We start from the raw sequence: 27,584 nt of genomic DNA, 5'->3' as shown, positions 1-27,584 counted from the left end.
GGGCTGTTATGTATATAGGACATTGTATTTAGGAAAACACAGTGTCCGTAACCATTTCTAGACCAAAGAGAAAGCTACGTTAGGGGGATTTTTGAAGTGTCATTTACCAGACCACAATGTCATATACAATTTTGTGGCCGACAACTGCCAGTATACAGTCAGTGCATATCACGCGGTCTAGACCTCCAAAACTTACAATTAACGCACTTATTGGATAAGTGGCAAAACAAATATTATAAATAACTATTGTTATACGCTTTTGCATATCAGGTGACAAAATTTGTTTAATATGATTTTCATATTGTTATGGGCTATGTACAAAGGGGAAGGGCAAAACGGGAACTGAGAATTAAGCATAATAGAAATAACAAGTCCCAACGATGGAAACGTTTTAAATCCTCTTTACTACATGATGAATACCGAGCATAAAGAACTGAGGTGAATAAAGAAATTAATCGTGCAAAAGCCAAATTTTACGCCAACAAATTTGATCCGTCTATGGAATTGGCAATTAAATGTGATCCGTCTATGGAACTCGCTGCCCCCCCTTGATCCAAACTATAAGCAACGCAAATTTATTTTAAGAAACTCCTTTTTTACGATTTGTCTCACTAACTCAATATATTTCATATTTTTTGCCAGTCAATCCCTTTCAAGTTAAATACATAAACTTGTAACAAAAATATTGATATCGTAAACAACTCGCTACTTTAATTATCAGATCTTTGTTATCTTGTTTGTGAATACCAAATATGTATATAAATATCAAATATGAAAGTTCGGCCGGGGCGAATCTTATATACCACCATGGATCGCGTTTGTCAAGTTCATTGCTCGGTATCACTTTGGAGGCAAACAAAGGATAAGGGATAAGAATTGCTATGCTATTGGGGCTATATCAGGTTAAGAACCGATTCGTGCCATACTTGGTTTGGATGTTGAAGACAATAGTAGATGCCATTGCGAAAATTTTCATCCAAATCGGATAAAAATTGCGCCCTTCAGATGTAAAATCGGGTGATTGGTTTATATGGGAGCTACAAGATATATAATCGGGGGATCGGTTTATATGGGAGCTATCTCAAAAAATGAACCGATACAATCCCAATCGAGCTACACTGATAGGAAAATATTTGTGCAAAATTTCAAGTGCCTAGTTTAACTTCTTCGAAAATTGGCGTGCATTCCACAGACAGACGGACGGACGGACGGACGGGGCTAGATCGACTTAAACTGTGATGGCGATCAAGAATATATGTTCTTAATGAGGTTTTAGAGAATATTTCGTTGTATTTTAAACGGAATGACGATATTAGTATACCCTCATCCTAAGGTGGAACGTATAAAAAGTTTGAAAATAAATTATAATAAACCAACAGGAAGAGCAAATACGAGTACGTTATATATATATATATATATTATTCATTAAGACTATATACTCTAAAAGTCGGGATTTTCCCATATTTTTCTCCCTATAGTCGGGACAGGCGCTGAAAGTCGGGATAATTCCGACCAAGCCTATTTGACACCCATCCCAATCGGTAAACATGTCCGTTTGGGATGGGACGTTCCCCCCGTTCATTTGGCTCAAAGCTTTATACCGCTCACAAAATGTTGCTCTAATTGGTGCACTCATCTCCGAGATCTGGCGTTTTGTTATTAATAAGATTTTTTGATTGTAAGGGCGAGCTTAATGCCCAAAGATTTTTTTTTTTAATTTAGTACGAGGGCGGATGGCAAAATCCGCATCGTTTGGGTGCCGGGCCATAACGGAGTAAGGGGAAATGAAAGGGCAGACGATTTGGCGGTGAAGGCCAGAGGACTGCCGTCAATAAACCGAATCCTTTCGGGTCGACGCAGTCCGAGTTAAGGGAGTGGGCGACGAATGGGCATGCAACATTGTGGAGCAGCGAAACGGTCGGTGGGTAGGCAAAAATCCTATGGGGGGATCCAGATCGTGAGAAGACGAGGTTATTACTGAAAGGAAGCAAGAAGGAGGTCAGTATAGCTATTGGTATAATAACGGGACACATAGGACTACGAGCTTACTTATGTAAAATCGGTGTGGCAAGTAATAGCATGTGTAGGGCATGCGGGGAAGATGATGAGACGTTGGAGCATTTCCTTTGTCATTGCCCGGCTTTCGCGTCAATCCCATGGCAGCCGGTTGTACGTACCAGATTGACCCGATTGAATCCTTCTTCGGCAAGGGCTGCCGGCTCGGTGTACAACACACTGCTACAACAACAACAACCGGTACTTAGGTGGAGGCACAATACCAGACATGAACCAACTTAGGGGAGTGGTATTGATAACAATTAAGGATTTTGTAAGTAGTACGGAATTCCTAACTTAAAATTTTCTTTTTACTTAACATAGAGAGGGCGGGAAACATTTCCGTTGTTTCTCAATATTTCTCATTCGCGTACATTATTTTCCAGCACTCTCCAGCAGGAGAGTGCGTTAAATCGAGCAAAAGTTTGCTAATTATGAGCTTGCAAATTTCCGCTGAAGGGGTTTTCCCCAGCACAAATTTGCAACATCGAAGAGCTGTTTTATGAAAACCAATAAATAGCAAAAGAGTAAAGTCGGTGCTTACTCTCTTGCAAATTTTTACTAGGAAAAGTACGCGAAGGGGCCTATAATCTCATTTAAACTCGATACACTTAAATTGGAGTTCCATTCCACACGAAGTACTTATGCGTACTTGAGTAATCTAATGCGGCCAAATGAGTTTTTTGGTTGGGTTATAAAAATTCCATCAAAGCAACGCATAAGGATTGGTATTCTATTCTGCTAACGGAATAGCCGCTGAAATTTTGAATTGTTCCCCGAGCGGAATTTGACAGCAATCAAATGTTTTTATTTCCATACCAAAAAGCGTTTCTTTATCTGCACTATTTGTTTTCTCTATTTTATAAATTTTTTCTCAAATAAATAAAGAAAAACGAACCATTGAAACCAATAAAACAAAAAAAAAAATGATGCCGGCAATAGGTTCAAGTGTTGCCACTATAATATTTTTCCATTTTCCTCACTGTAAACACAGTACTACTTTTCCGCCTATTTTCTGATGACGTTTTTTGTTTTATTGGGTTGCCCAAAAAGTAATTGCGGATTTTTCATATAGTCGGCGTTGACAAATTTTTTCACAGCTTGTGACTCTGTAATTGCATTCTTTCTTCTGTCAGTTATCAGCTGTTACTTTTAGCTTGCTTTAGTGTAAAAAAAGTATATTTGATTAAAGTTCATTCTAAGTTTTATTAAAAATGCTTTTCATTTCTTTTAAAAAATCCGCAATTACTTTTTGGGCAACCCAATATATGGAGTTTGACAGCATTCCGCTTGAACAGCTGAACAGAAGCTTAAAAAATTTTCAACTTTGACGCTTAAAACCGAGCGTCATTCGGTGTTGCCATACTTGAGGTAGTGTTTTTGGTCGTCAAAGTTAAAAATTATTTAACTTTTGCTTCTTTAACATTTGTTGGCAGAGTTGCATTTTTCAACGCGCTCATTCTGTTTAGGCCTTTACTCCAGTCTAACATAGCGGTGACCAATTTTTTCCATATTTACAAATTCACCGAGATCGTTTACTTTTGGGTGCTCCAATAAAAAAACTATCTTAAAACATGTGTATAAGAAGGATGCCATTTTTCAAGAATATATTTATTTTTCACACTACTACCGCCATCTGTTGTGTCAGGGCGGCTACTTTTGGAACCGACTTCGTACTACAGTTTATAACCCACTTCAATAGTTTATTAGGATTCATATAAAAGTACATAAACCGTTTACCCTTTTATTTATATTATATGCAACAAATGGTTCCAGTAACTTGGCGACACAATCAATTGTCTAGCTAGCAAAACATGCAAAATAAACCTATAAAAAAAATCTCATCGTATACGTCATAAAGCCAGCCCAAAAGTACCCATGAACAACCATACATTAAGGAGCCATAGCTCCTTCTGTGATAGCAATCATTATTTTGTGTTGCCTGATATCTAATCAACTCGCATTTTTTATTGCAACTAGGTACCTTGCCTTGATGGAAGAATTATCAAAAGCACCTGTATACGGTGGCAGAAGTCATACTGAGCTATTCACACATACACACACCCAAATGAAGATAATTTACTATCTTCATTTTGCGGGTGTGGAGAATTTGTTTCAGGGCGATAATAATAGCTTTTTTGTACACCATATCCATGCATGTATTCCAGAGTGGGTCTTGGCAGGTGGCAAGTTTCTCGTGGCTTTCGATATGCAAAACTCATTTTACCATCAATTAATTTATGGGTTTTGTAGCGCCGATTAGTGAAAGATTGAATGGTTACTAAATCCCAAGTGGAAATGGTAATAAATTAAGAATTTCTTGCTAAAACTTTGACTTGTTGTTGTTTATTCGTAGAATTTATTATATTAGGAGTTAAAAGGGTAGCAACATGATTACAAGGACAAGGATATTAATGGGAGAACCTCTAGCACAAATCGTTCTGGGTGGCTAATAGGCGATTAAAGCTTACACTTAACATTAAAAAATTTGGAAAATAAAAGGGAAGGTAAAGTGGTAGTATGGGCCAGAGGTTTGCCACACGACCCGAGTTTAAGGCTTAATCAAAGGCTGTGAACATTTGCAAATTATTGGATTTTGCCAAAACAATCTACTTACTAGGTTTAACGGAAGGAGATTTTCTTCCCCAGTTTCTGTGGTATAACAATGGTAGAAAATGTTTATGTGTGTCTGATGCCAGACTGTCACTATAACCTAACCTAACTTATCGCCTTTGTCTTAGAAAAAGGCTAAGTTCAGAATTTAAATTGTTTAGGTTACAACAAGCAAGAGCGTGCTAAGTTCGGCCGGGCCGAATCTTATATACCCTCCACCATGGATCGCATTTGTCGAGTTCTATGTGCAGTATCTCTTTTTAGGCAAACAAAGAATATTGAATAAAAACTGTTATACTATTTGAGCTATATCAAGTTATATTCCGAATCGAACCATAAATGAATGCTGAGCATTGTAGAAGTCATTGTGTAATAGTTCAGTTCATTCGGATAAGAATTGCACCGTATAGGGGTTCAAGAAGCAAAATCCGGAGATAGGTTTATATGGGAGCTGTATCAAGCTATTGATCGATTCAGACCATATTAGACATGTATGTTGAAGGTCATGAGAGAAGCCGTTGTACAAAATAACAGCCAAATCGGATGAGAATTGTGCCCTCTGGAGGCTCAAGAAGTCAAGATCCCAGATCGGTTTATATGGCAGCTATATCAGGTTCTATACCGATTTACAACATATTTAGCACAATTATTTTAAGTCATAACAAACATCTCATGCAAAATTTCAGCCAAATCGGATGAGAATTATGCCCTCTAGAAGCTCAAGAAGTCAAGATCCAAGATCGGTTTATATGACAGCTATACTAGATTATGAACCGATTTGAATAATACTTAGCACAGTTGTTGGAAGTCATACCAAAACACTACGTGCAAAATTTCAGTTAAATCGAACGAGAATTGCGCCCTCTAGAGGATCAAGAAGTCAAGACCCAAGATCGGTTTTTATGGCAGTTATATCAAAACATGGACCGATATGAACCATACAAAGCGCAGTTGTTGAAAATGACACCAAAACACCATGTGCAAAATTTCAGTCAAATCGGACGAGAATTGCGCTATCTAGAGGCTCAAGAAGTCAACACCCAAGATTGGTTAATATGACAGCTATATCAAAACATGGACCGATTTGAACCATACTTAGCGCAGTTGTTGGTAGTGATACCAAAACACCAAGTGCAAAATTTCAGTCATTGCTTTCAAAACCCAAGATGGGTTTATATGGCAGCTATATGAAAACATGGACCGATTTGGCCCATTTACAATACCAACCGACCTACGGCGGCTGGCTTCACTCCTTCGAAAGTTAGCGTGCTTTCGCCAGACATACATAGTTAGATCGACTTAAAATGACATGACGATCAAGAATATATATACTTTATGGGGTCTCAAACCCATATGGCGAGGTGTTACAAACAGAATGACGAAATTAGTATACCCCCATCCCATGGTGGAGGCTATAAAAATAGATTATTTCTATTAAATAAATAGTAAATGTCACGATTATAAGCACACTTTAATCTATTATTCCACCGTGATTAGCAATATTAACTAAATTTTAATAATTTTCCTTATTAAACTTTGATTTTCATGTCATTCGAATATTCACATATAGTATAGCATAGGTCTTATCAATTTTGCAAACTTAGATGAGCATTGCCTTGCCCCAGACAATGGACCCATTTTCAATAACAAAACAATGGCACCAATGCTCCCCACGGAAATCACCCGTAACGCTTATATTCACTATTCTGGTTTACAATCAGTTTTGAATTTGGTTTTCCTAATCCCTGGAAAAATATAATACAAATGCCTAAGTAATTTAGTAGGTGGACTATAAACGGCCACTAATCATATTTCAAAAAAATTTCGATTACTTGAATACAATCCAGATTAGTTTTTAGGAAAATTTTGTACAGCTGGCAAGTTTTTCATGGCAACAGCCAAGTAAACGTAATACACTAAAAAAAATTGTTGTCACTTAGCTTTCGGGATAATTAATTAAAAAAAAAAACATTTTCAAAAAAGTGTTATATAGAAAATTTCCACATGTTATTATGCTGAGGAAATTTTATATATGTACAAGAATTTCGGGATTTGAACTTCTCAAGGATACGTGGAATGGGAGACACAGAACCTGTATTCTTCCAAAGGGTAGGCTAAATGTTTTTCTTCTTCCGTCGCCAAGCACTGAAGATTAGTAGTAGCCAGCCATTGAATAAACAAGTCTCGTTACTCATTACTACCCATTACCGCCTTCAAACCTTAAGTCGCTGGTTGATGCTGCTTCTGTAGGGAAGAAAAGCCTTATTGTTGGAAGTGCTGCTAATGCACATCACCAGGTATGGGAAAGTTCGGATGTCAACGAAAGGGGTGAAAGGGGTGAGCTGCATATCGAATATATTACAAATTGCAATCTGGCGATTTGTAATAAAGGGGAAAACCCGACCTTCATTACCAGGAACACGAAGGAGGTACTAGATAATGCCTTTATATCGGAAGATATAAGTGGAAGAATATGCGACTGGGTAGTGTTGGATGACCACAGCTTCTCTGATCATCATTATATTAGTTTTAGCCTTGGAGAAAATACTGAAGTAGTGGTCTCTCTCTCTCTAACCAGAAGAAAGGCGGATTGGGATAAATTTCGGAACAAATTCTGCACCACTATTTCTTCTAAACTAGATAAGGAAGTGGAAACTACGGAGGATATTGATATAGTGGCGAAACGGATCACGAAGGCCCTGAATGACTCGCTTGTGTCACCATGCCCTAGTGCCAAGCCAAGGGGCAAACAGCGACCGCCATGATGGAGCACAGAGCTGGTTGGTCTAAGGAAAGTCTGCAGAAAACTCTACAACAGATCAAAAGCCATAAGAGCACCACACGATTGGGACATCTATAAGGCTGAGCTATGAAAATATTAGTGCGAACTTAGAAAGGCTCAGAACAAATCCTGGGTAGAATTCAGCAGCCTCTAGGCTAAGGAAGATTCTGTCCTCGAGACCTATTACGATGGGGTATATCCAGAAATCAGAGAATGTATGGACAATGTCTAGTGAGGAAACAATAGAACTACTCGTTGATACACATTTCCCGGGAAATTCTCCAACGGATAACGTGGCCCCAGAAGAGGTTGTCACTGACGAATGCATATGTCGGAGCCCATTAGGGAAATTGTGTCTGCGCCGAAAATCCTTTGGGCGATAATAAGTTTCGACTCCTTTAAGTCGCCAGATCTGATAGACTGGTTCCCTGGCTTAGGGAGATATACTCTGCTTGTATCAGAATGTCATATATACCTGTGGGATGGAGGGACACGAAGGTCATTTTCATTCCGAAAGCAGGAAAACCCTACCACACAAAGGCATGCTGTCTAAGCAATACCTTTTGGGCGGTTATCGCAGGGACCATCCAAATCATCATCTTGTGGATAGATATCCACCGCTCAGAAGCCTTAAGGTAGATCTACATGATCTAGAGCGTGAGGTTCAGCGCTACAAGAGAGAACCTCTAGATCAAGCGGCATATCAAGTAGGTCTAAACAACATTCATGCAGACACGGTAGCAGATGCGGTAAATGGCTACCGGGTGAATGTAGTCCTTGGAGAACGACCGCCTTGGAGAACGCTGCACCAGAAGAAATCGACCTCCCCCGGCAAACCACAGTATTTCTGGCTCAATTACGTTCCGGCAGATGCAGCCGCCTTAACTCCTACAGAGCAAGGATTGATGCCGACGTGCACGATGTATGTCCCGATTGTAACCAGAGACCGCACGATACACGTCACCTGTTTAACTGCCCGGCCAGACCCACTCGCCTCAGACCCAGATCCCTGTTGACGCACCCCATCTTAGTCGCAGAGTTCCTGGGTCTTGACACTCAACAGAATCAAGCAGACGAAAGATAAACACAATAAACTGCTACAACAACAACAACACGAAGGCGAAAGATTTTCGACCTATTAGCCTGTCATCCTTTATGCTGAAGACTCTTGAGAGGTTGATAGAGATATATCTTAGGGCAAAGGTCGCTGGAGATCGCCTGTGGCAGTAGCACCATGCATATAGTAAAGGCAAATCCACTGAAACAGCCCTTCACGACTTAGTCGGCTACATAGAGGGTTCTCTCGCTGTCAATTAATATAAAATGGTAGCATTTTGTTGACATTGAAGGTGCTTTCAATAGTCTAAAACGGACGTCAATCATGAAGGAGTTGGAGTCTCTAGGCATCAACTGTACCGTAAGAAAGTTTATTGATAACTTACTTACTAAAAGATGCATTACGGCATGCTTGGAATCTCTGGATCTAAAAAGATGGGTCAGCAGAGGAACACCTCAAGGAGGCATACTGTCTCCCCTATTTTGGAATATAGCCATTAACAATAGATTGTCTCTGGAAGAAAAAGGCGTGAAAGTGGTCGCGAATACTGATCACTCAAAGGAATATACTTCAGGAAGCGCTACGTGGAACAGCAAAGTGGGCTACCGAAACTGGTCTGGGTATAAATCCGTGCAAGACAGAAGTTCTTGTATGGAGAAAATGTTCCATTTACAGAAAGCGCAAAATACCTGGGTGTTTTGCTGGACAGGAAATTGAACTTAAAATCCAACATTTTTGAAAGAGCAATAAATGCTTGCCCTATACACCTGCAAGAGAGCCATTGGAAAAAGTTGGGGGTTTACATCGCGTGTCATGCATTGGGTATATAATGCAGTCAGAACTATAATGCTATATGGTGCTGTGGTCTGGTGGACGGCGCTTCAAAAATCCACCTACTGCTCAATACTTAACCGGATCCAAAGGATGGTTTGTTTTTGTATCACAGCCGCACTGAGGACGACACCATCTTATGCACTGAATATAATGCTTCATCTTATGCCTCTGGACATTGTGGCTACCCAAATTGCAGCGACCACTGCCGTTAGTTGTTAGTTATTTATAGTCGACACTGTGTCATCCTTGATACATTGTCCCATATTCCAGACAGTGTGGATTACACCCTACCTGAGCCGTTTTTTGATAAAAATTACTGTACCTCTATTCCTGATAGAACCGATTGGAACTACGACATCCCTGGTAACAGAAATTACATAGACTTCTATACGGATGGTTCCAAACTAAATGACCAGGTGGGCTTTGGAGTATACTTTAAAGATCTAGAACTAGTCGTATCGAAAAGGTTACCCGACCACTGCAGTGTGTATCAAGCGGAGATCCTTGCAATTAAGGAAGTGGTGGAATGAATAATGTCATTACGACGATTGGCATAAATATCTTCTCATGAAGCCATTAAATCCCTGGATTACGTATTTCTGAATACAAAAACCGCCCTCAATTGTCGCAGATCTCTCAACGAGATGGCTGAACAGTTCAAAATTTACCTATTATTGGTGCCGGGCCACAGAGATATCCCATGGAGTTGTAAAGCAGAAGAGCTTGCGAGACTAGGAACTACCCACACATTCCAGGGACACTGGAATCTGTGGGTATGCCTCTAGCGACATGTAAGCTAAGTTTTCAGCATAGGATGATAGATGGGCACAAAGAGGGGGCTGTGAGCATTCCAAAACTATGTGGCCTAATCTAGACTTGAAGAGGTCAACTGCTTTGCTGTCATTGGCTAGAACAGACGTCTGAGTCATTGTGTTCGTCATAACAGGTCACTGTCTAATCGGAAAACATGCTGGCAGACTGAAGGTTGCCAGCAACGACTTTTGCAGAAGCTGTAGGGAAGATGAGACTATAGAACAACTTCTGTGTGTGTGTTCCGCACTAGCAGTTAGAAGGAGTTCCACTTTAGGTTCTCATTTCTTTGAGAACCTGTCTGATTTAGCGGATGTGAACATTCGCAAGTTAATTGGCTTTTTAAAGCGATCTGGATGGTTCAACGGTAGGAACTAGAAGGCATCTTCCTTCTTCTGTTGCTGTGGTATCACAATGGACGAAAACGTCTAAGTGAGTCTGATGGCAGACTGCCACTTAAACCTAACCTGCTCTTCTTTTTTACTAGGAGATACCAGCCGGTACATGTCTCCTGGAAAGAAGAGATTGTTTTATTCACTAAAAACGCAAAATAACTGGGTGTTTGGTTGAACAGGGAATTGAGCTTGAAATCGAACATTTTAAAAGGTAAAATGCAAGAATACAATTAGCAAATTTTGGGAGCTAAAACTGCGTCTCATGCATTCTGCAATGGTCAAACCTATATTGCTATATGTTTTTGTGGTCTGGTAGATGGTGCCCTCAAAATCCAGCTACTGTTCAATACTCAGCTGTATCCAAAAGATGGACTTAGAGCATTGAGGCTACCGAGACGCTATCTGGTGCACTGAATTAAGCTAGACAAATTACTGCGGCTACTGTTGTGCGGTTAAGAAAGCTTTCTCTTTGGTCATGCAGCGTCTACATACAGATGTACGAGTATGTAGGTATCTCCCTATTTTCACTTTTAGGACCTTTATCAACCAAGGTACTTAAAAATTTGCATAGCAATTTCCATAATGACTCTTACAATATGAACGGATTTGGGTCGACAGTTGTCATTTCAAATTTAAGCCAATTTTAATTCCGACGACTTAAGGGCAAACATAATGAGTGCGTTGATGAGCGTCGCGGAGAAAAATGCAACTTTGCAAACAATTATTAAAAAGCAACTCGTACAAGTTAAACAATTTCAAACTTTGTCGACCAAAAACACTACTAAATGTGGCAACACCGAGTGACGTTCGGCATCAAGCGTCAAAGTTGAAATTTTTAACTTTTGGGCGTTGCTTTGTGGCCTTTTGTGAGCAGAGTTGCATTTTTGCAACGCGACGCTCAAAACCAGAGCTCAACGCGCTCATTTTGTGCCTTTGGCCTGTATACCTAATGTGAAGTAGGGTGTCAGAAGTTCGGTTTGTCTCGACTATATCCCGTCCTATCTTTTTTTATAGTTAACAATTCTACCAATACCTAAATAGGTAGGTACCTACGACTATACGAAACAACCAAATGACGTATTTAGAGGTATTTAAGATTTCGTCGAAATTAGATTTGTATTCCAAAATTAAACGAAATTATATATATATATATATATATTTTTTTTTTTAATTTCGTTCATGAACAAAAAAATCTTGTCAATATTTATTATTTAAAAAAAAGCATACATATTAAACTTTTTGGTTTTCGTCTATCCACTGTGCTGATTTCCTAGGGTTTGAATCTATGCTAAAATATTATTATTCCCAAAATAAAAAGCTTTTTTGCCTTGTTCAAGAATTCAAAATATGAGCTTTAACACTTAATATTTTGGCGCACTTGTGTCGTGCATACTTAGGGATGTATTATGTGTACAGTATCGGACAAAACATTTGCAACTACCACAGAAATTAAAAAAAAAAGAATTGTAATATATTAATTCTCTAATGTAAAAAGAAACCTCTTCAAAAAAATCAAATTATTTCGATTTCATTAGCATTTTTTTTTTAATTTTACCTAACTCAGTCAAAATATCTATACTAATAGTAGTGTGCAAGGTAAACAGGCCTGTTCCAGTTTTAGAAAACGCAAAACGAAAGAATTTCTTTGCTTTATTTCTTGCAAACCTTCCAGCGCCGATATTTGAATGCATACTCTTATCTCACCGAAACAGGCCGGAAAGATTGCAATATTTGTGTTTTTATGTTTGGGGCAGAAGTAAGCATGTTCGCATATGAAGTCGAACGCCTGGGTTCAAACCCCGGCATGAAAATCACAAAACTTTTCAGCGGTGGTTATTCCCTTACTAATTGCTGGCTATATTTGTGAGGTATCCTGTCATGTTAAAACTTATCTACCAAGTGGGGTCGCTATGCGACATGCCGTCCAGCTTCGACATAAAAAAGAAGACCCCTTGTTATTGAGCTTAAAATTTAATCGGGCTTCACTCATTGATATTATTCCTTAAGGGAATGTTCATGGGAAATTTAGTAGTTAGTATTATTTTAATTCGATTTTATGAAAATTTCAAAAAAAAAATTAAGGTCTTTATTTTGCACACGATAAGAGAAATGCCCATACATGCGTAGAGATGGGTTTCTACCGGGTAAATACCCAAATATAGACCGATCTCCAGACTTAAAGTCTTGAGTCAATAAATTGGCCATTTTACATCCGATTTCGATGAAATTTGGCACAGTGAGTTCTGGTAGACCCCTATTCATTTTTGTGAAGTGTAGTCAGGACAGATCAGGACTTAAAACCACAACAAAGAGATCACCAACAAAAACAGAAGAAAACAAAGATTAAAAACTAAGTGCCTATAAAATCGAAATTATTCTGTGGACATTTAACAAAACAACTTATCTCGAGAAAAGACAATGTTCCAGGATTATTATTTTAAATGTATCTTTTGAAGGCTGCTCTTTCTGTCTTACCAGGGTCTTTCTACCATTTCTGGTTCCAGAGTTATCCAATTGGTCAAATCAACATACCTCCGTTTTTTTGGGGAAATGGCATATGACAAAAGATTCGAAAAAGTTCTTTTAACAAAATAACTTATTTCAATGTATGCCCCTGATTTTTTTAAAGTGTGCCAATTTTTATTGAATGTCAGTTTCACAAAAAAACACACAAAATAAATTTGACAAAACAACATATTTTATTATTTATAAATTTTTTCGGAAACGGTTAGTGCTGGAATTTTGAAAGCTGGTATAAAAAAATCTTCAAAGACTACTTTATCTTATTAGCTGTCCACATTTGCTTACAACGATTCACAAAAAGTTTTGTATGCTAATTTATGTGTTTTTTCGCTCCCCTATAAAACAGGATTCACTAATAGAATCCTGCCTATAAAATTGGTATTTTCGAGATATGTTGTTTTGTCAAATGTCCACAGAATTGAATTTTTGTAAGCATCGAGAGGTTAATTTTTCCGTTAGAAAAAATAAAATAATAAATGCATTTAAAAGAAATAAATTTATGTATTACAATTACTTATAGATATGTATTTTTTTTGCAATTTCTGTGTTGCTAATGTTTTGTCCGATACTGTAGCTAGGTATGTACATACATATTATGTGTGTACATATTTTGAAGACAAAGACTATCAGTGCTGACTGTTGGTACATGCTTATAAACCAAATATTTTCCACAAATTTCTTTGAGGTGGCTATTACTTTGATAAATACATCAATCAATAATGGAGCCTACTTTGATAACGTGTCCATCATAAATGTTTATTTGTCAAAACAAATATATGTATGGGTTAAATGTGATTATGTTTGCTCAACTTGCAGTTCAATTGTTTTTTGCACTATTTCTAGCCACTCTCACAATTTCTCTTTGTTCTCTTTCCAGTTTCAACAATAACAACAACCGCGAGAGCAGGCAAGCAAAAATAAAGCTCCGAGCAAAACACAACTGCCACCACCCAGCAACAACAAAAACTAAAACAAACTACCATCCCCATTGCTGCCATCTGTGGAATTGCCTTTCCAACCATGAGTCGTCTGCTATTAAATAATTCCAATGCTGCTGCCGCTGTCCAGCGCGCCACTGTTGGTGCACTGAGAGAGCCGGTAGCGGCAACCGCTATTTCCAAGCAGCACATCTCTCGCCGTTGGAAATCATTGTTGATTCATGTCAATAAGCAGCACAAACAACAGCAACTTCAGAGACGTCAGATTTCTTCGGCACTTACTTCGTCATCGGCTCAGACTTTTAACGCGCGCTGTAGTAATTTGTCGTCTGCCTCGAAATATTGTCGCGCTCTCAGTACCAGTGCGGTAGATCAAGCAAAAATGTCGGGAACCGGAAAATGTTTACAATTGGAGAATATCAATCCAAATTTCATCACCATGGAATATGCCGTTCGTGGTCCCTTGGTCATCAGAGCGGGTGAAATCGAAAAAGAATTAAAACAGGTAATGCGTGACGATGACCTTAAGTGTATAAGCTAACAAAAAGATATGTATCAAAAGCGACCAGTGGTCTCACGTATGCGCTTATCAGTGTTTTCTTACAGCCAACAATGGGAAAATGTAGACAGTTTGTATTTTTGCATCGATGCATTTGTTTTTGTTTCACTTTATAATATTTACTCGAAGCAAAAAAAGCACCTCAAAACCATATGTGAAGTGTGTTGTAAATTCGTTAGGGTGGTGTTTTGAAAATTATAGGCTTAAATAAGTGGTGCTTAAGGAAATAATATTCCTGAGCTGAAGCAAAAATGTTGAATCGCATGAAAAAGATTTTACGGTGTAATAGTGATGGTGTTTCCCTGCGTTATCTTATTAAAATCGCATTGACATATGTAAACAAAAGAAGGCGAGAAATTAGCACAGTTCCAAAGGCAACATGATGATTTTAACCTCCAAAAAAGACTTGAAGAGCACATAGAAAACCAAACCATTCACAGTTCTATTTAACGACAAAAATCTTATTATATCTGATTTGACCAGCAGAAACAACGGCTGAACTGTATTTTACGGGGTAGTTGGCAAAAAAAATCTAATTTTTTGCATACCCCCTAGTTTTGACCCCAGGAACCCGAATATGAAGTCCGTTTTTGGGGCTCGCAAAAACCCCCTTGGGGGAAGTAGTCCAACCTGGGCAATATGGGTATCAAATGAAAGGTATTGATTGGTAGATTACAAATATGCAAACAAATGTCCAAAATTTTGACCCGAGATGGACCAATGGGGTCTTGAGAATTTGGCCCCTTCCCCAAGGTAGGGGGAAGTTTGGCCCTTAGGGGCGTCCACGGGCCCGTGCCTCAAAACCGGACTTCATATTCGGGTTCCTGGGGTTAAAATTAAAAAATTAAATATTTTGCGAACTACCCAACAAGAGATTCTGTAACAAAACTATTCACGGATAATGATCCTCATAAGAAATCCTAGAACTTAGTGGTACTCATAACAAAAAATGAAGTGTATGTATCGCATCAAATCATTGAGGGAAATTAAATCAGTAGGTCCTGATACATACCATGAGGGGAACATAAATGTTGGTCAATTATTGAACAATGTCTTTGACACTGGCCAATATCCAGCAGACTGGTTGTAATCGACTTTCATTACTATACCCAAAAAAACCAATGTTATGGAATGCAGTGAGTATAGACTTTTTAGCCTTATGAGTCATGATTTGAAAATAATTTTTTAAAAATATAAAAGAATATACAAAAATGTAAGGCAAGGATGCGCCAATTTCGTTTCAAAGAAGGAATGGGCACAAGAGAATTGTTATTTAGTATTCAAATGATAATGCAAAAGTCCCGTGTGGATTACGAAAAAGCCTTTGATTCGATCCAACACGACAAATTGATTCGCATATTATCTATCGATCAATCACAGCTGTGCCATCAAGCCTTTGACATTTAGATTTACTGCAAAATCAAAACAAAAATAAAAAAATTTTACTCAGCTGTTCATTACTTCATCATCTTATAAGTGCATCCTGGCAGCTTTTAAGGAATCAAGAAGTCACAGCGGTAGATCGGTTTATATAGGAGTTTTACCAGGTTATAGACCGATTTAGACTTTACTTACTACAGTTGTTGAAAGTCATACCAGAACACTACATGCAAAATTTCAACCAAATCGGATAAGAAGTCAGGGTCTCAAGAAGTCATATCCGGACATCGGTTATATGGGAGCTATATCAGGTTGTAGACCGATTTGAACCGTAATTGGAACAGTTATTGTATGTCATAAGAGAACATTATGTGCAAAATTTAAGCTAAATCGTACAAAAATTGTATCTACCAGGGGCTTAAGAATTCAAATCGTAAGATCGGTTATATGGGAGCAATATCTAAATCTAAGTCGATATGACCCATATGCGAAGGCCTACATCGATAGTAAGCATTTGTGCAAAGTTTCAAGCGGTAAGCTTTGCGCGTCCGACCGCTATCGTTATTTCGACAGACGGACTGAGGCGGCTAGATCGACATTGAATATCGAGACGATCCAGAATATATATATATATATAAACCTTATGCGGTGGCAGATCAATATTTCGATGTGTTACAAACGGAATGACTAGATTAGTATACCGCCATCCTATGGTGGTGGGTATAAAAATAATACGTGGGATCTAAAACGGGCGAGTAAAATATGTGCTAGAGCAATTCGAATTTTATGTCATGGATCTTTTTCATCGCAATGGTGGATTTGTGATTTACACTTTCTTGAAATGCCTGTGACATCAGCTAGTTCGCAAACTTCCCATAATACCATTTGGTGGAATTTTTAACCATTTCTGGCGTGGACACCTTAATAGGACAGGACCACTACGATATTCATCATGGCGGCTCCGCCCAGTTTAACTCAGCTCAATGTTTTGTGGTTGTAAACGTTGGCCCAGACTCCCCCAAAGTATTCTGGTGACCAATTTTTCCATATTTACATATACTAAGATTATTTACTTTTCAGTGCTAACTAAACACCGTGGCGGTTTGAAACTTCAAACAAGTTTTAGAAGGTTGTCACTTTTCGGGAAAGTTGTTGTTGTAGCCACATATTCATGTGAAGGAGGCGATCCTCGTAAAGCTCCTGTAGGTGAGCAAGCAAGGAGGCCACCGTAGCGCAGAGGTTAGCATGTCCGCCTATGACGCTGAAAGCCTGGGTTCAAATCCTGGCGAGACCATCAGAAACAAAAAAAAAATTTCAGCGGTGGTTTTCCCCTCCTAATGCTGGCAACAATTGTGAGGTACTATGCCATGTTAAACTTCTCTCCAAAGAGGAGCCGCATTGCGGCACGCCGTCCGGACTCGGCTATAAAAAAGAGGCCCCTTATCATTGAGCTTAAAAAACTTGAATCGGACTGCACTCATTGATATGTGAGAAGTTTGCCGCTGTTCCTTAGTGAAATTTTCATGGGCAAAATTTGCATTTGCAGGTGAGTGAGCTCGTTCCAGACCGATTGCCGTAAGAACAAGGTGGCCATTGGTTATTTAAAGGCGCCAATAACTCGCCTTGTCATATCGAGCATCATTGGCATTCAGTATTTGTGCAAGAGCCGGTGCCACTCTCCGCTCGATACCGTTGATTATCCCCGACTGGCGTTGCAGCTATTCCGTATGGAGCATTCCACTATCCGCAACTTGGGGACGCGCCCGGTAGCTCGTACTACTGCCACCATTTATATGTCATTTAGGGAGTGTCCTGGTACCATACTCAGAGAAGGCGTTAATCTCCTCTTCACACTCCAAAACTATTTGAGACCTTATTGACCTGCCTTAATAGCCAACTTACTTTGGCGGAAGAACTATACCATCATGCTCAACGCCGTTTCCGCCTCTAGCTTTGATATATACGGATATCATTATTTACCAGATAATGTATCGCTGGCAAGGGAGTCTCCCACTCTTCTTCAAGTGTCGCCTTAGTTATTCAATTGGATACATTGTGGTTAGTTATTTCATTTACACAAATTTTAAAAATGCCTACACCACAAAATATTCACAAGTATTTGTGAGGACGTAAATCCACAGTCAATAAACCCATAACGGCCCTAAACCGGTATATTGTATAATAAATATTGGGTTGCCCAAAAAGTAATTGCGGATTTTTTAAAAGAAAGTAAAAGCATTTTTAATAAAACTTAGAATGAACTTTAATCAAATATACTTTTTTACACTTTTTTCTAAAGCAAGCTAAAAGTAACAGCTGATCAATCCCATGGCAGCCGGTTGTACATACCGGATTGACTCAATGGAGTTCTCCATCGGCAAGGGCTGCCGCCTCAGTGTACAACACACTGCTACAACAACAGCTGATAACTGACAGAAGAAAGAATGCAATTACAGAGTCACAAGCTGTGAAAAAATTTGTCAACGCCGACTATATGAAAAATCCGCAATTACTTTTTGGGCAACCCAATATTAATCAAAGTCAGAATTCTTCTTTAGTTCTATACATACAAATGAAGTGTCTTCACTGAGCTAGATGTGTTTTATAGTACCAAGACATTTTGAAATTGCTATCAAGTCTCAATGAGAACCTAGTTAAGTTATTTTTCCTTTGTTGGTTATTATTGATCGCAACCCATTTGGAATAATTTTTGGCTGCTATGCGAAGCAATTTTTTTTTTCTTTCTTGTTTTATTATTTGCTCATTGCTTTCGTTTATTGTTAAGAACGCTTACTTGCTGTTCATGTAGCCGCTAATCAAAAATTTATATAGCATTTATTTGGTGCTAAATTATTTTAACGTATTTGCTCTTGCGTCTTTTGTATTTGCCAGTAGTAAACGTCATGTGGCTTTTGAATAGAAATAAACATTTATTGGGTTTCGATAGAGAGGAGAGAGGGAGAGAGAGAGAATGAGGTAAATAGCCGTTATGCGACTCTATGCTGCGTTTTTGATAATGACTGTTAAATAATATTGATAGACAGACGCTTTGTTGAATGTTTATCTCTAAAAATTAACTTGGACAAGCATACATGTAGATTAGCCATATTATTAATACAATTTTTTGTACAAAAGGTTTATGGTGATAAAATTTTATATCGTTATCTAACGCACTTCCATTTTTTAAATCTCTTCATGGCAAATATCATGTACGTATATCAAATATTTGGTGAAAATTAAATCTTTTTATAACTTTGCCTGGTTCGGCTCGAGATCATCGAAATAATTGTTGGTGTAATTATCCTGCCAATGACCATTATATGAACTCATTTCAGGAAGAATCCTCATGTCCTCCAGAGAGTCATGCATTTGACACATGTGATGTGTGGTCCCTGGTTATAATAGTGACAAACGTCTATGATGCTGGAATCAATCCCAGCCCCTAGAATTGATCTAAAACTACCCTGGTCTACCGTAAAATTTTAAATGCATTTTTGTTGCATTTAATGATGCTGGAATCAATCCCAGCCCCTAGAATTTATCTAGTACTACCCTGGTCTACCGTAAAATGTTAAATGCGTTTTTGTTGTTGTTATTGTAGCAGTTTGTTGTGTTCAGAATAAAACCATTGATGTTGAGGGCCCAAATACTGTAAATTTCAGGACTAAAAGTTAGTTCGGATATAGACTTAACTGGTACGTCTTCAATGGGAAAACAAGGCTTATGGCAGCTGCATGCAAATATGGTCAGACCTGGTTAATATTCAGATGTTGAGATCATGCTACTGACTATAACAACGAAATTCGCTAATAAAAGTTAATTTTTTGGGATCAAACCCTTGAATAGAGAGATCTCTTTATCCAAACTTTTTGAAATCGGAACAAAGCCAAAACTTTTATGAGCTCAAGATTTCTTATCGAGAGATCGGTAGATATATGCCATCTATAAACTTGAGGCTGTGGAGTGATTTCAACCAAAAAAGCGGTCGGACATCTTCTATGAATATAACGACCATGTAGTATGTATGCTTTGTAGGGTTGACAATTTATAATTTGATGTGTTGCAAGTGGAATGGCAAAATTACTAACTCATCGGTGGTGGTTATAAAAACCTATACCCCATTTTTGTCTTGTAGAACATTTGGTAGGAGGTGGAGGTCACCGTAGCGCAGAGGTTATCATGTCCGCCTATGACGCTGAACGCCTGGGTTCGAATTCTGGCGAGACCATCAGAAAAAATGTGCCATGTAAAACTTCTCTCCAAAGAGGTGTCGCACTGCGGCAAGCCGTTCGGACTCGGCTATAAAAAGGAGGCCCCTTATTATTGAGCTTAAACTTGATTCGGACTGCACTCATTGATATGTGAGAAATTTGCTGCTGTTCCTTAGTGGAATGTTCATGGGCAAAATTTGCAATTTTGAACATTTGGTAGGTTTTGATAGGATTTTTCTTAAATTTTGGTAGGAAATAATTTTATTGAGTGGCAGCACTGTTCACAACACTCTTTATAGCTCGCACTAGCGCCGTCTAGCTTGTAGCATAGTAATTACTCTGACAACATTTGCGCTTTAGCATAACAAAACACACACAGATGTTTATAGCGCCGTCTAGCGCCATATCTTAGCACCGCTTCTCGCTTGCGCTCTGCCTTTAACACCCAGAAGGAAGCGTGATAGCGAGATCAATGGGTCGATAAGCATACCGATCGGCTCAGATTTATTTTCTGATTTCCTATGCTATGTCCGTATGTCCATATTAATTTGTGTACCAGCTACAGGTCGCAATTTTTCATCAGATCGTCTTCAATTTTGGCACATAATTTTTTTTTTTGGCATAGAGACAAAGCCTATTGAAATGGGAAAAATCAGATTTTGATATAGCTCCCATATATATGTTCATGCGATTTGAACTAATATTGCAATAATGTGGTTATTTGTTAACCGATTCTATTGAAATTTGGCAGGAAGGATTTTCCTATAGCATTTAATATTGCAGGTGAATTTCACAGAAATCGGTCCAAATTTAGATATAGCTGCCAAATATGTATGTATATCGCCCGATTTTCAATTCTAAAGCAACTGCAAGCGCATATATTGACCAATCTTGCCAATATTTGGTACAACGTTTTCCTCAACGACTACCACAATATCTATAGTTTATTTGAAATCGATACAGATTTAGATATAGGTTAGGTAAGGTAAGAATGGCAGTTCTTTACAGACTCTCTTAGACAATTTTAAGTCCATTGTGATACCACAGCAGCGAAAGACCAAGGCACAGGTAATCCAAGCACGCAACCAACTCGGCTACCAGGGCGCCCCGGTAGATATAATTCCCATAGAGAGTTGGTAGTTAGATATAGCTCCCATATATATGTTTGTCCGATTTTGAGGAATATTGCAATTAAGAGCTAATTTGGAATTCGGCAGGAAGTATTTTCTTATGGAGGCCACCGTAGCGCAGAGTTTAGCATGTCCACCTGAAAGCCTGGCTTCGAATCCTGGCGAGACCATCAGAAAAAACGTTCAGCGGTGGGTTTCCCCTCCTCATGCTGGCAACATTTGTGAGGTACTATGCAATGTAAAACTTCTCTCCAAAGAGGTGTCTCACTGCGACACGCTGTTCGGACTTTGCTATAAAAAGGAGGCCCCTTATCATTGAACTTTAACTTGCCCCTGTTCCTTAGTAAAATGTTCATGGGCAAAATTAGCAATTTGCAATTTTCTTATGACTATTACTGACGAATTTCATTGAAATCGGTTCTGATTTAGATATAGCTTCTATATATGTATTTCGCCCGATTTTGACTTCAAAAGCCATCTCAAGCGCATTTATTGACAAATCTTGCCAAAATTTTGCAAACGCTTTCCTCGACGACTACCCAAAGAGTTTGGTCGAACTCGGTTCAGATTTAGATATAACTCCCATATAAATTTTTTTTTTTTCAGATTTTGGGTAATTTGCAATAATGTTGTCATTTGTCAACCGTAGTTATTACAGTTTCAACATATATTCTTGAAATTTGATAAAAGCCATCTGAAATAATAACCATCTGATGGGTTGTTAAATAACCCACCTAAAAACATTCGCCGAGGTCCATCAAAATTGTTTCAGAATTAGATACAGCTCCCACTTTGTACTTAATGTGTAGGTGTAGGGTATTATACAGTCGGCACCGCCCTTACTGGTTTAATTTTTATTTTGTTGCATTCTTCGCATTTGATAAGTGTTAATTTTCAAGCCCAGTTCTAAAGATTCCTAAAAGACGTTTTAGCATATGACTGCTAACAAGTGTTTTCGCATAGCCTTCCATCAGATTGTCAAACAATAACTCACATATGACAAGATGTCTTTGCTTGCTATCTGGGCTATGATAAAGGAATGATAGAACCAATGATATAAAGGGGCTTAGCTGCTTAATGATATGTTCTTATAAAAACAAATATGCGGGTGTCAGAAAGAGGTAACATCTCGAATGTCATAATTTCGCATGGGTTTGTGTGATAAGTGACTATAATAATGTTTTATGGCAGGAAAATACTACTTGAAATGCAAGTAATGGTGTGCGAGTGTGTTTTTAGGTTGAGTTTGTGTTTGTATCTAAAACACCCCGAAGCTCATGTAAAAAAATATGCATTCAAACACAATACACTTGTGGGTAAAAATAGGACAACAAATTTGGAAAAGGCAAGAAATATTTGCAAATCATGTTTTCGTTTATTTCAGAGATCTACACATTCCTAAGTTCCACATTGGATAAGAAATATTCTTAGTTTTACGATCTTTACGGAATAAAAGCTAACATTATTGGATAGAGCATCGCGTGAGAACCAGAAAATCGGTACGGGATAGTTGTGATCACCACACAGGCTGGAACTTTGAGGTCTGATCTGTGGGGTGTTTGTCGCTGTCATGTGGAGCTTAGCTGCGAGCTACCAGGCCCGTCCACTGTTGCGGATAGTGGAATGCTCCATACGAATTAGCTGCAATCAGGAATATTGAGCTGAGAGCCTCAGTGAAAGGCCGAGCGGCACCGGCTGTTGCATAAATTCTATGTGCCTATGATGCTAGTTATGACAAGGCGACTTATTGGAAATGCAAATTTGCCCATGAACATTCCATTAAGAAACTGGGGCAAAATTCTCACAAACCAATGAGTGCTGTCCGATTCAATTTAAGCTCAATGATAAGGGACCTCCTTTTTATACCCACCACCCTAGGAGGTGTTTCGTTTGTAACCCCTCGAAATAGCCGCTTGAAATTTTGCATAGATACTTAAAAAGATATTTGGGGATTGCAAATGGGTTCAGATTTAGATATAGCTCCCATATAAACCCATCTTCCGATTTGACTTTTTGAGCCCCTGAAAATCTCAATTTTTGTCCGATTTGGATGAAATTTTGTAGGTGGGATTCTGTTATGACTTTTAACAAATGTGCTAAGTACGCCCCAAATTGGTTTATAATTTTATAATGTGGGGTTCTGTTATGACTTTTAACAACTGTGCTAAGTACGCCCCAAATCGGTTTATAACCTTATATAGCTCCCATATAAACCGATCTCCCGATTTGATTTCTTGAGCCCCTGGAAGGCGCAATTTTCGTCCGATTTGGCTGAAATTTTACGCATTGTGTTCTGTAAAGACTTGCAACAACCATGCTATGTACGGTTCGAATCACATAGTATTCTGTTACATCTCCCAAAAACGGAGCTAAGTCAGTCCAAATCGGTCAATAACCTGATAAAGATCCCATTTAAAAACGATCTCCCGATTTGACTTCTCGAGCCCTTATAAGCCGCAATTTTTGTACGCTTTGGCTGAAATTTTGCATGTGGTGTTCTTTTACGATTTCTAACAACTATGCCTTGTACCGCCCAAATCGGTCAAGAACCTAATACAGCTTCCACATGAACAGATCTCCCGATTTGTTTTCTTGAGCCCATGGAAGACACAATTTTTGTCCGATTTGGCTGAAATTTTGCACATAGTGTTCTGTTATGACTTCCAACGGTCCAAATCAGCCTATAACCTGATATTGCTTCCCTACAAACCGATCTCCCAATTTGACTTCTTGAGACCTTGAAAGCCTCAATTTTCATCCGATTTGGCTAAAATTTTCCACATAGTGTTCTATTTTGACTCCCAACAACTGTTCCAAGTACGGATCAAATCGTTCAAGAATATGATATAGCTCCCATACAAACCGATCTCCCGATTTGACTTCTTGAGCCCTTATAAGCCGCGATTTTTACCCGATTTGGTGATTTTTATCCGATTTGTAGTTTTGCATATAGTGTCCTGTTATGACTCTCAATAACTGCGCCAAGTACGGTCTAATTCGGTCTATAACTAGATTTAGCTCCCATATTTTAGCAGAATCCATGGTGGTGGGTTTCCAAGATTCGGCCCGGCCAAGCTTAGCACGCTTTTACTTGTTTAAATCTCATTTTGGTCTTTATGTAGTGCTGGCAACCTATCGACAATCGCACTATTCGATACTTTTAATAATAAATATCGATACTATCGTTAATTTCCCATCACCCATATTTCAAACGAAAGTGAGAAGTAAAAATCAGGAGATCGATTTATATAAAAACTATATCAATGCACAGACAGAAAAAATCTAAATTTAATAAAGTGAGTCGGAAGTCATGATAGAAATCATTGTACAAAACTTTTGCCTAATCGGATGAAAATTGCACCCTCTATAGGCGCCATGTATCTTATAGAATACAGACAGTGTCGAATAGCTTATTTTTGCAAAAAATTTAACTTTGCCGATAGTATCGATAGGAAAAATATCAATCGATATTCAGACAAAAAATAAAATATCGATAACATCGATAGTGCCATCGAAATTTACCAGCTATTCAGACAAAAAATAAAATATCGATAGTGCCATCGATATTTTGCCACCTGGGCGGCTCCTCAGACTCTTGGGTCCAACATTTGTTGGCATACTCTTCTCCAATACCTTCCGCCATTCTATGGTGGTGGTTACAACTGAAATTAACAATATGGTTAAAAATATTCCCTTGCAAGCTACGAGGCTTTATTCAATCAACATTAAAATTATTCATATTATTCGCCGCATATTCTTTGCCTTTGAGAGTGTTAGGTGAGATAAACAAAAGACATACAATGTGCGGCTTTCGTCATATTTTCTTTCTATGAATTGTGTTGAATGCTATTGTTTTGAAAGTTTGTGTGGTGACGACAATATGGATTTTTTTTACGAATGTATTCAAAGGCAATCAAAATGGCATTCAACCCGTTCTCTGGTGTGTACTGTTCAAATTTGGAACGTCCATCTTTTTCATGCGGCCATGGTGCCCCAGAAACAACTTTATTTCTATCATTGGCCATATTCGACTGAGTTGAACGATCTTTTGGGTTTAAACGCTTACATTACTGTATAGAGTTTCCCAAGAACTGTCTGCTACCCACATTTGAAATGGCCATATTTTTCCATGCGGCCATTATGGGCACTTTTTTCAAAAAATTTTCTTTTGCCTATAGGAAAGTAGTTCATAAACTCTCATGTGGTGGCTTTTGGTTTTTGTCTTGACTATTTATTTTCGAATAAATCTTCACATACCCATAACTTTATATGAAGTACATAATTTTGCTTCCGACTGTCATCTCTGATATTTACAATAGTTGTTCTATATTGTACATTAGTCTGACTCATAGTATAATAAACAAACAAAAATCAATATTCATACAAACTTCAGCTTGGGCCTTAATTACTATGACTCATATCAAGTCCTTGTACTTCACTTCCTATTGCCAAATAACGGTAGACTAGCGAAGGAGTTTTTGTTTCAAGATATTAAATGGAATTATTCTTTTATTTATTATGCGATAATACAGAGTGGGTATTAGTGCTTGTCCATGGTAGGGAAATCCTTCCTTTGATCTCAATTATTCGAATGTTAACAAATAATGTTTTGTCTCTAGATAATTTTTTACCCGGATGGGTGTATATGCCTTATATCATTTCGTTTGCATCACATCAAAATATTCATATTCGAGCCTATAAAGTATATATATTCTTGATCGACGTAAAAATTTACAACGATCTAGGCATGTCATTCTGTCTGTCTATTTAAATTCACAATACAGTCCACAGTTTAAAATAGAGAAATTGAGCTGAAACTTTGCATAGATTCTTTTGTTTTGTTCGTAGGCATAGGATGGGCTGTATCGGACTATACCTTGGTATAGCCCCCATATAGACCGATCTGCCGATTAAAGGTATTAGACCCATTAATTATCAGATTTCACTGAAATTTAGCACAGTGTTTTAGACCCCTCGACATTTGAACCGAGTATGGTCAAGATCGGCTTATATTTTGTGCAACCGTTTCTCCCATGACCTTCAACATACGTGTCAAATATGGTCTGATTCGGTCTATAGCCTGAAACAGCACCCATATAAACCGATCTCCCTGTTTTACTTCTTGAGCCCCTAAAGGGCGACTATGGTCTGCAACATTCAATTCAATTATGGTCCAAATCGGACCATAACTTGATACAGCTTTAATAGCATAGCAACTCTTATCTTTTATCCTTTGTTTGCCTAAAAAGAGATACCGGGAAAAGAACTCGACAAATACGACCCATGGTGGAGGGTATATAAGATTCGGCCCGGCCTAACTTAGCATGCTTTTAATTGTTAATATTTAGAGCGCACAACAAGCCGATTTCTGGCTTAGGTGTACGCTTAAGTGGCAAAGGGCGGATTTATATCGGTAACCCCTTTTCAACCTAACCTTTTTATATTGACATTGTAGTCAATGTCGTTTATGCTTGGGCAGTTCAAAGTATCTTGCCTAAGACTAAGGATTTGACTTCTTAAACCCCTAGATGGCGCAATTCTCGCCCAATTTGGTTGAAATGTGGCACAAAGATTTCTGTTATGACTTTCAATACCCATTCCATGTATAATTTGACCGTAAGCTCCATAACCTTATATAGCTCCCATGTAAACCGATGTCCCTATTTTACTCATTGAGCTACCATAGGGTGCAATTTTAATCCAACCATCTTTACATTAGGTTTAAAATATCAAGACCACCGCTAAATCCGATAAATTTCCCATATAGGGTGGAAAACAAATTAATAAAATTCGGAACACCACTCAGGGGAAGTCTTAGACAAGATACATGGTCAATTTGAATCTTTAATCGACCTACATCAATAAAAACGTTTGTGATGAAGGTGAAAAAAAAAACATTGCCACATTTGCCTTTATCAGAACATTACTAGATTTAAGTTCATACTTTCTTGTAGGGAGTAAAATGTAAGTTAAAACCAGTAGGGAAAGGAAAAGTCGGGCGGAGCCGACCCTACACCTACCCTACAACTATAAATTCTGGCAATATATAAGTATATATGTATATGAGAGCTATATCTAAATCTGAACCGACTTTCAAACAGATCGTCGAAAATTGTTGTTACTACGGCCATATAAGTGTAAATCCGGCGATAAATATGTATGGGTGCTACATCCACATTTGAACCGATTTTGATGAAATCTCCCAAACAGTAACAAAGCTGTCCGTGCCAAATTTTGTGCAGATTGGTTGAAAATTGTAGCTACTACGGCCATTTAAGTGCAAATCGGGCGAAACAT

At 38.3% G+C, this 27,584-nt stretch overlaps 1 protein-coding gene across 2 annotated transcripts in view; it reads left to right on the top strand.

The window, feature by feature from the left end:
- The window catches only part of LOC106091945 (alanine aminotransferase 1), a 57,801-nt gene that overhangs the window by 8,857 nt on the left and 21,360 nt on the right, over positions 1 to 27,584 (top strand). For both annotated transcript variants that reach the window (XM_059367492.1, XM_059367493.1), the window contains exon 2: positions 13,947 to 14,512. In XM_059367492.1, the coding sequence (XP_059223475.1) occupies positions 14,090 to 14,512 (423 nt within the window). In that variant the 5' untranslated portion in view covers positions 13,947 to 14,089. The remainder of the gene's footprint in view (positions 1 to 13,946; positions 14,513 to 27,584) is intronic.

Source organism: Stomoxys calcitrans, chromosome 4, assembly GCF_963082655.1.
Source record: "Stomoxys calcitrans chromosome 4, idStoCalc2.1, whole genome shotgun sequence".
NCBI classification, from domain to species: Eukaryota; Metazoa; Arthropoda; class Insecta; order Diptera; family Muscidae; genus Stomoxys; species Stomoxys calcitrans.
This window is presented reverse-complemented; position numbering and strand designations above follow the sequence as displayed.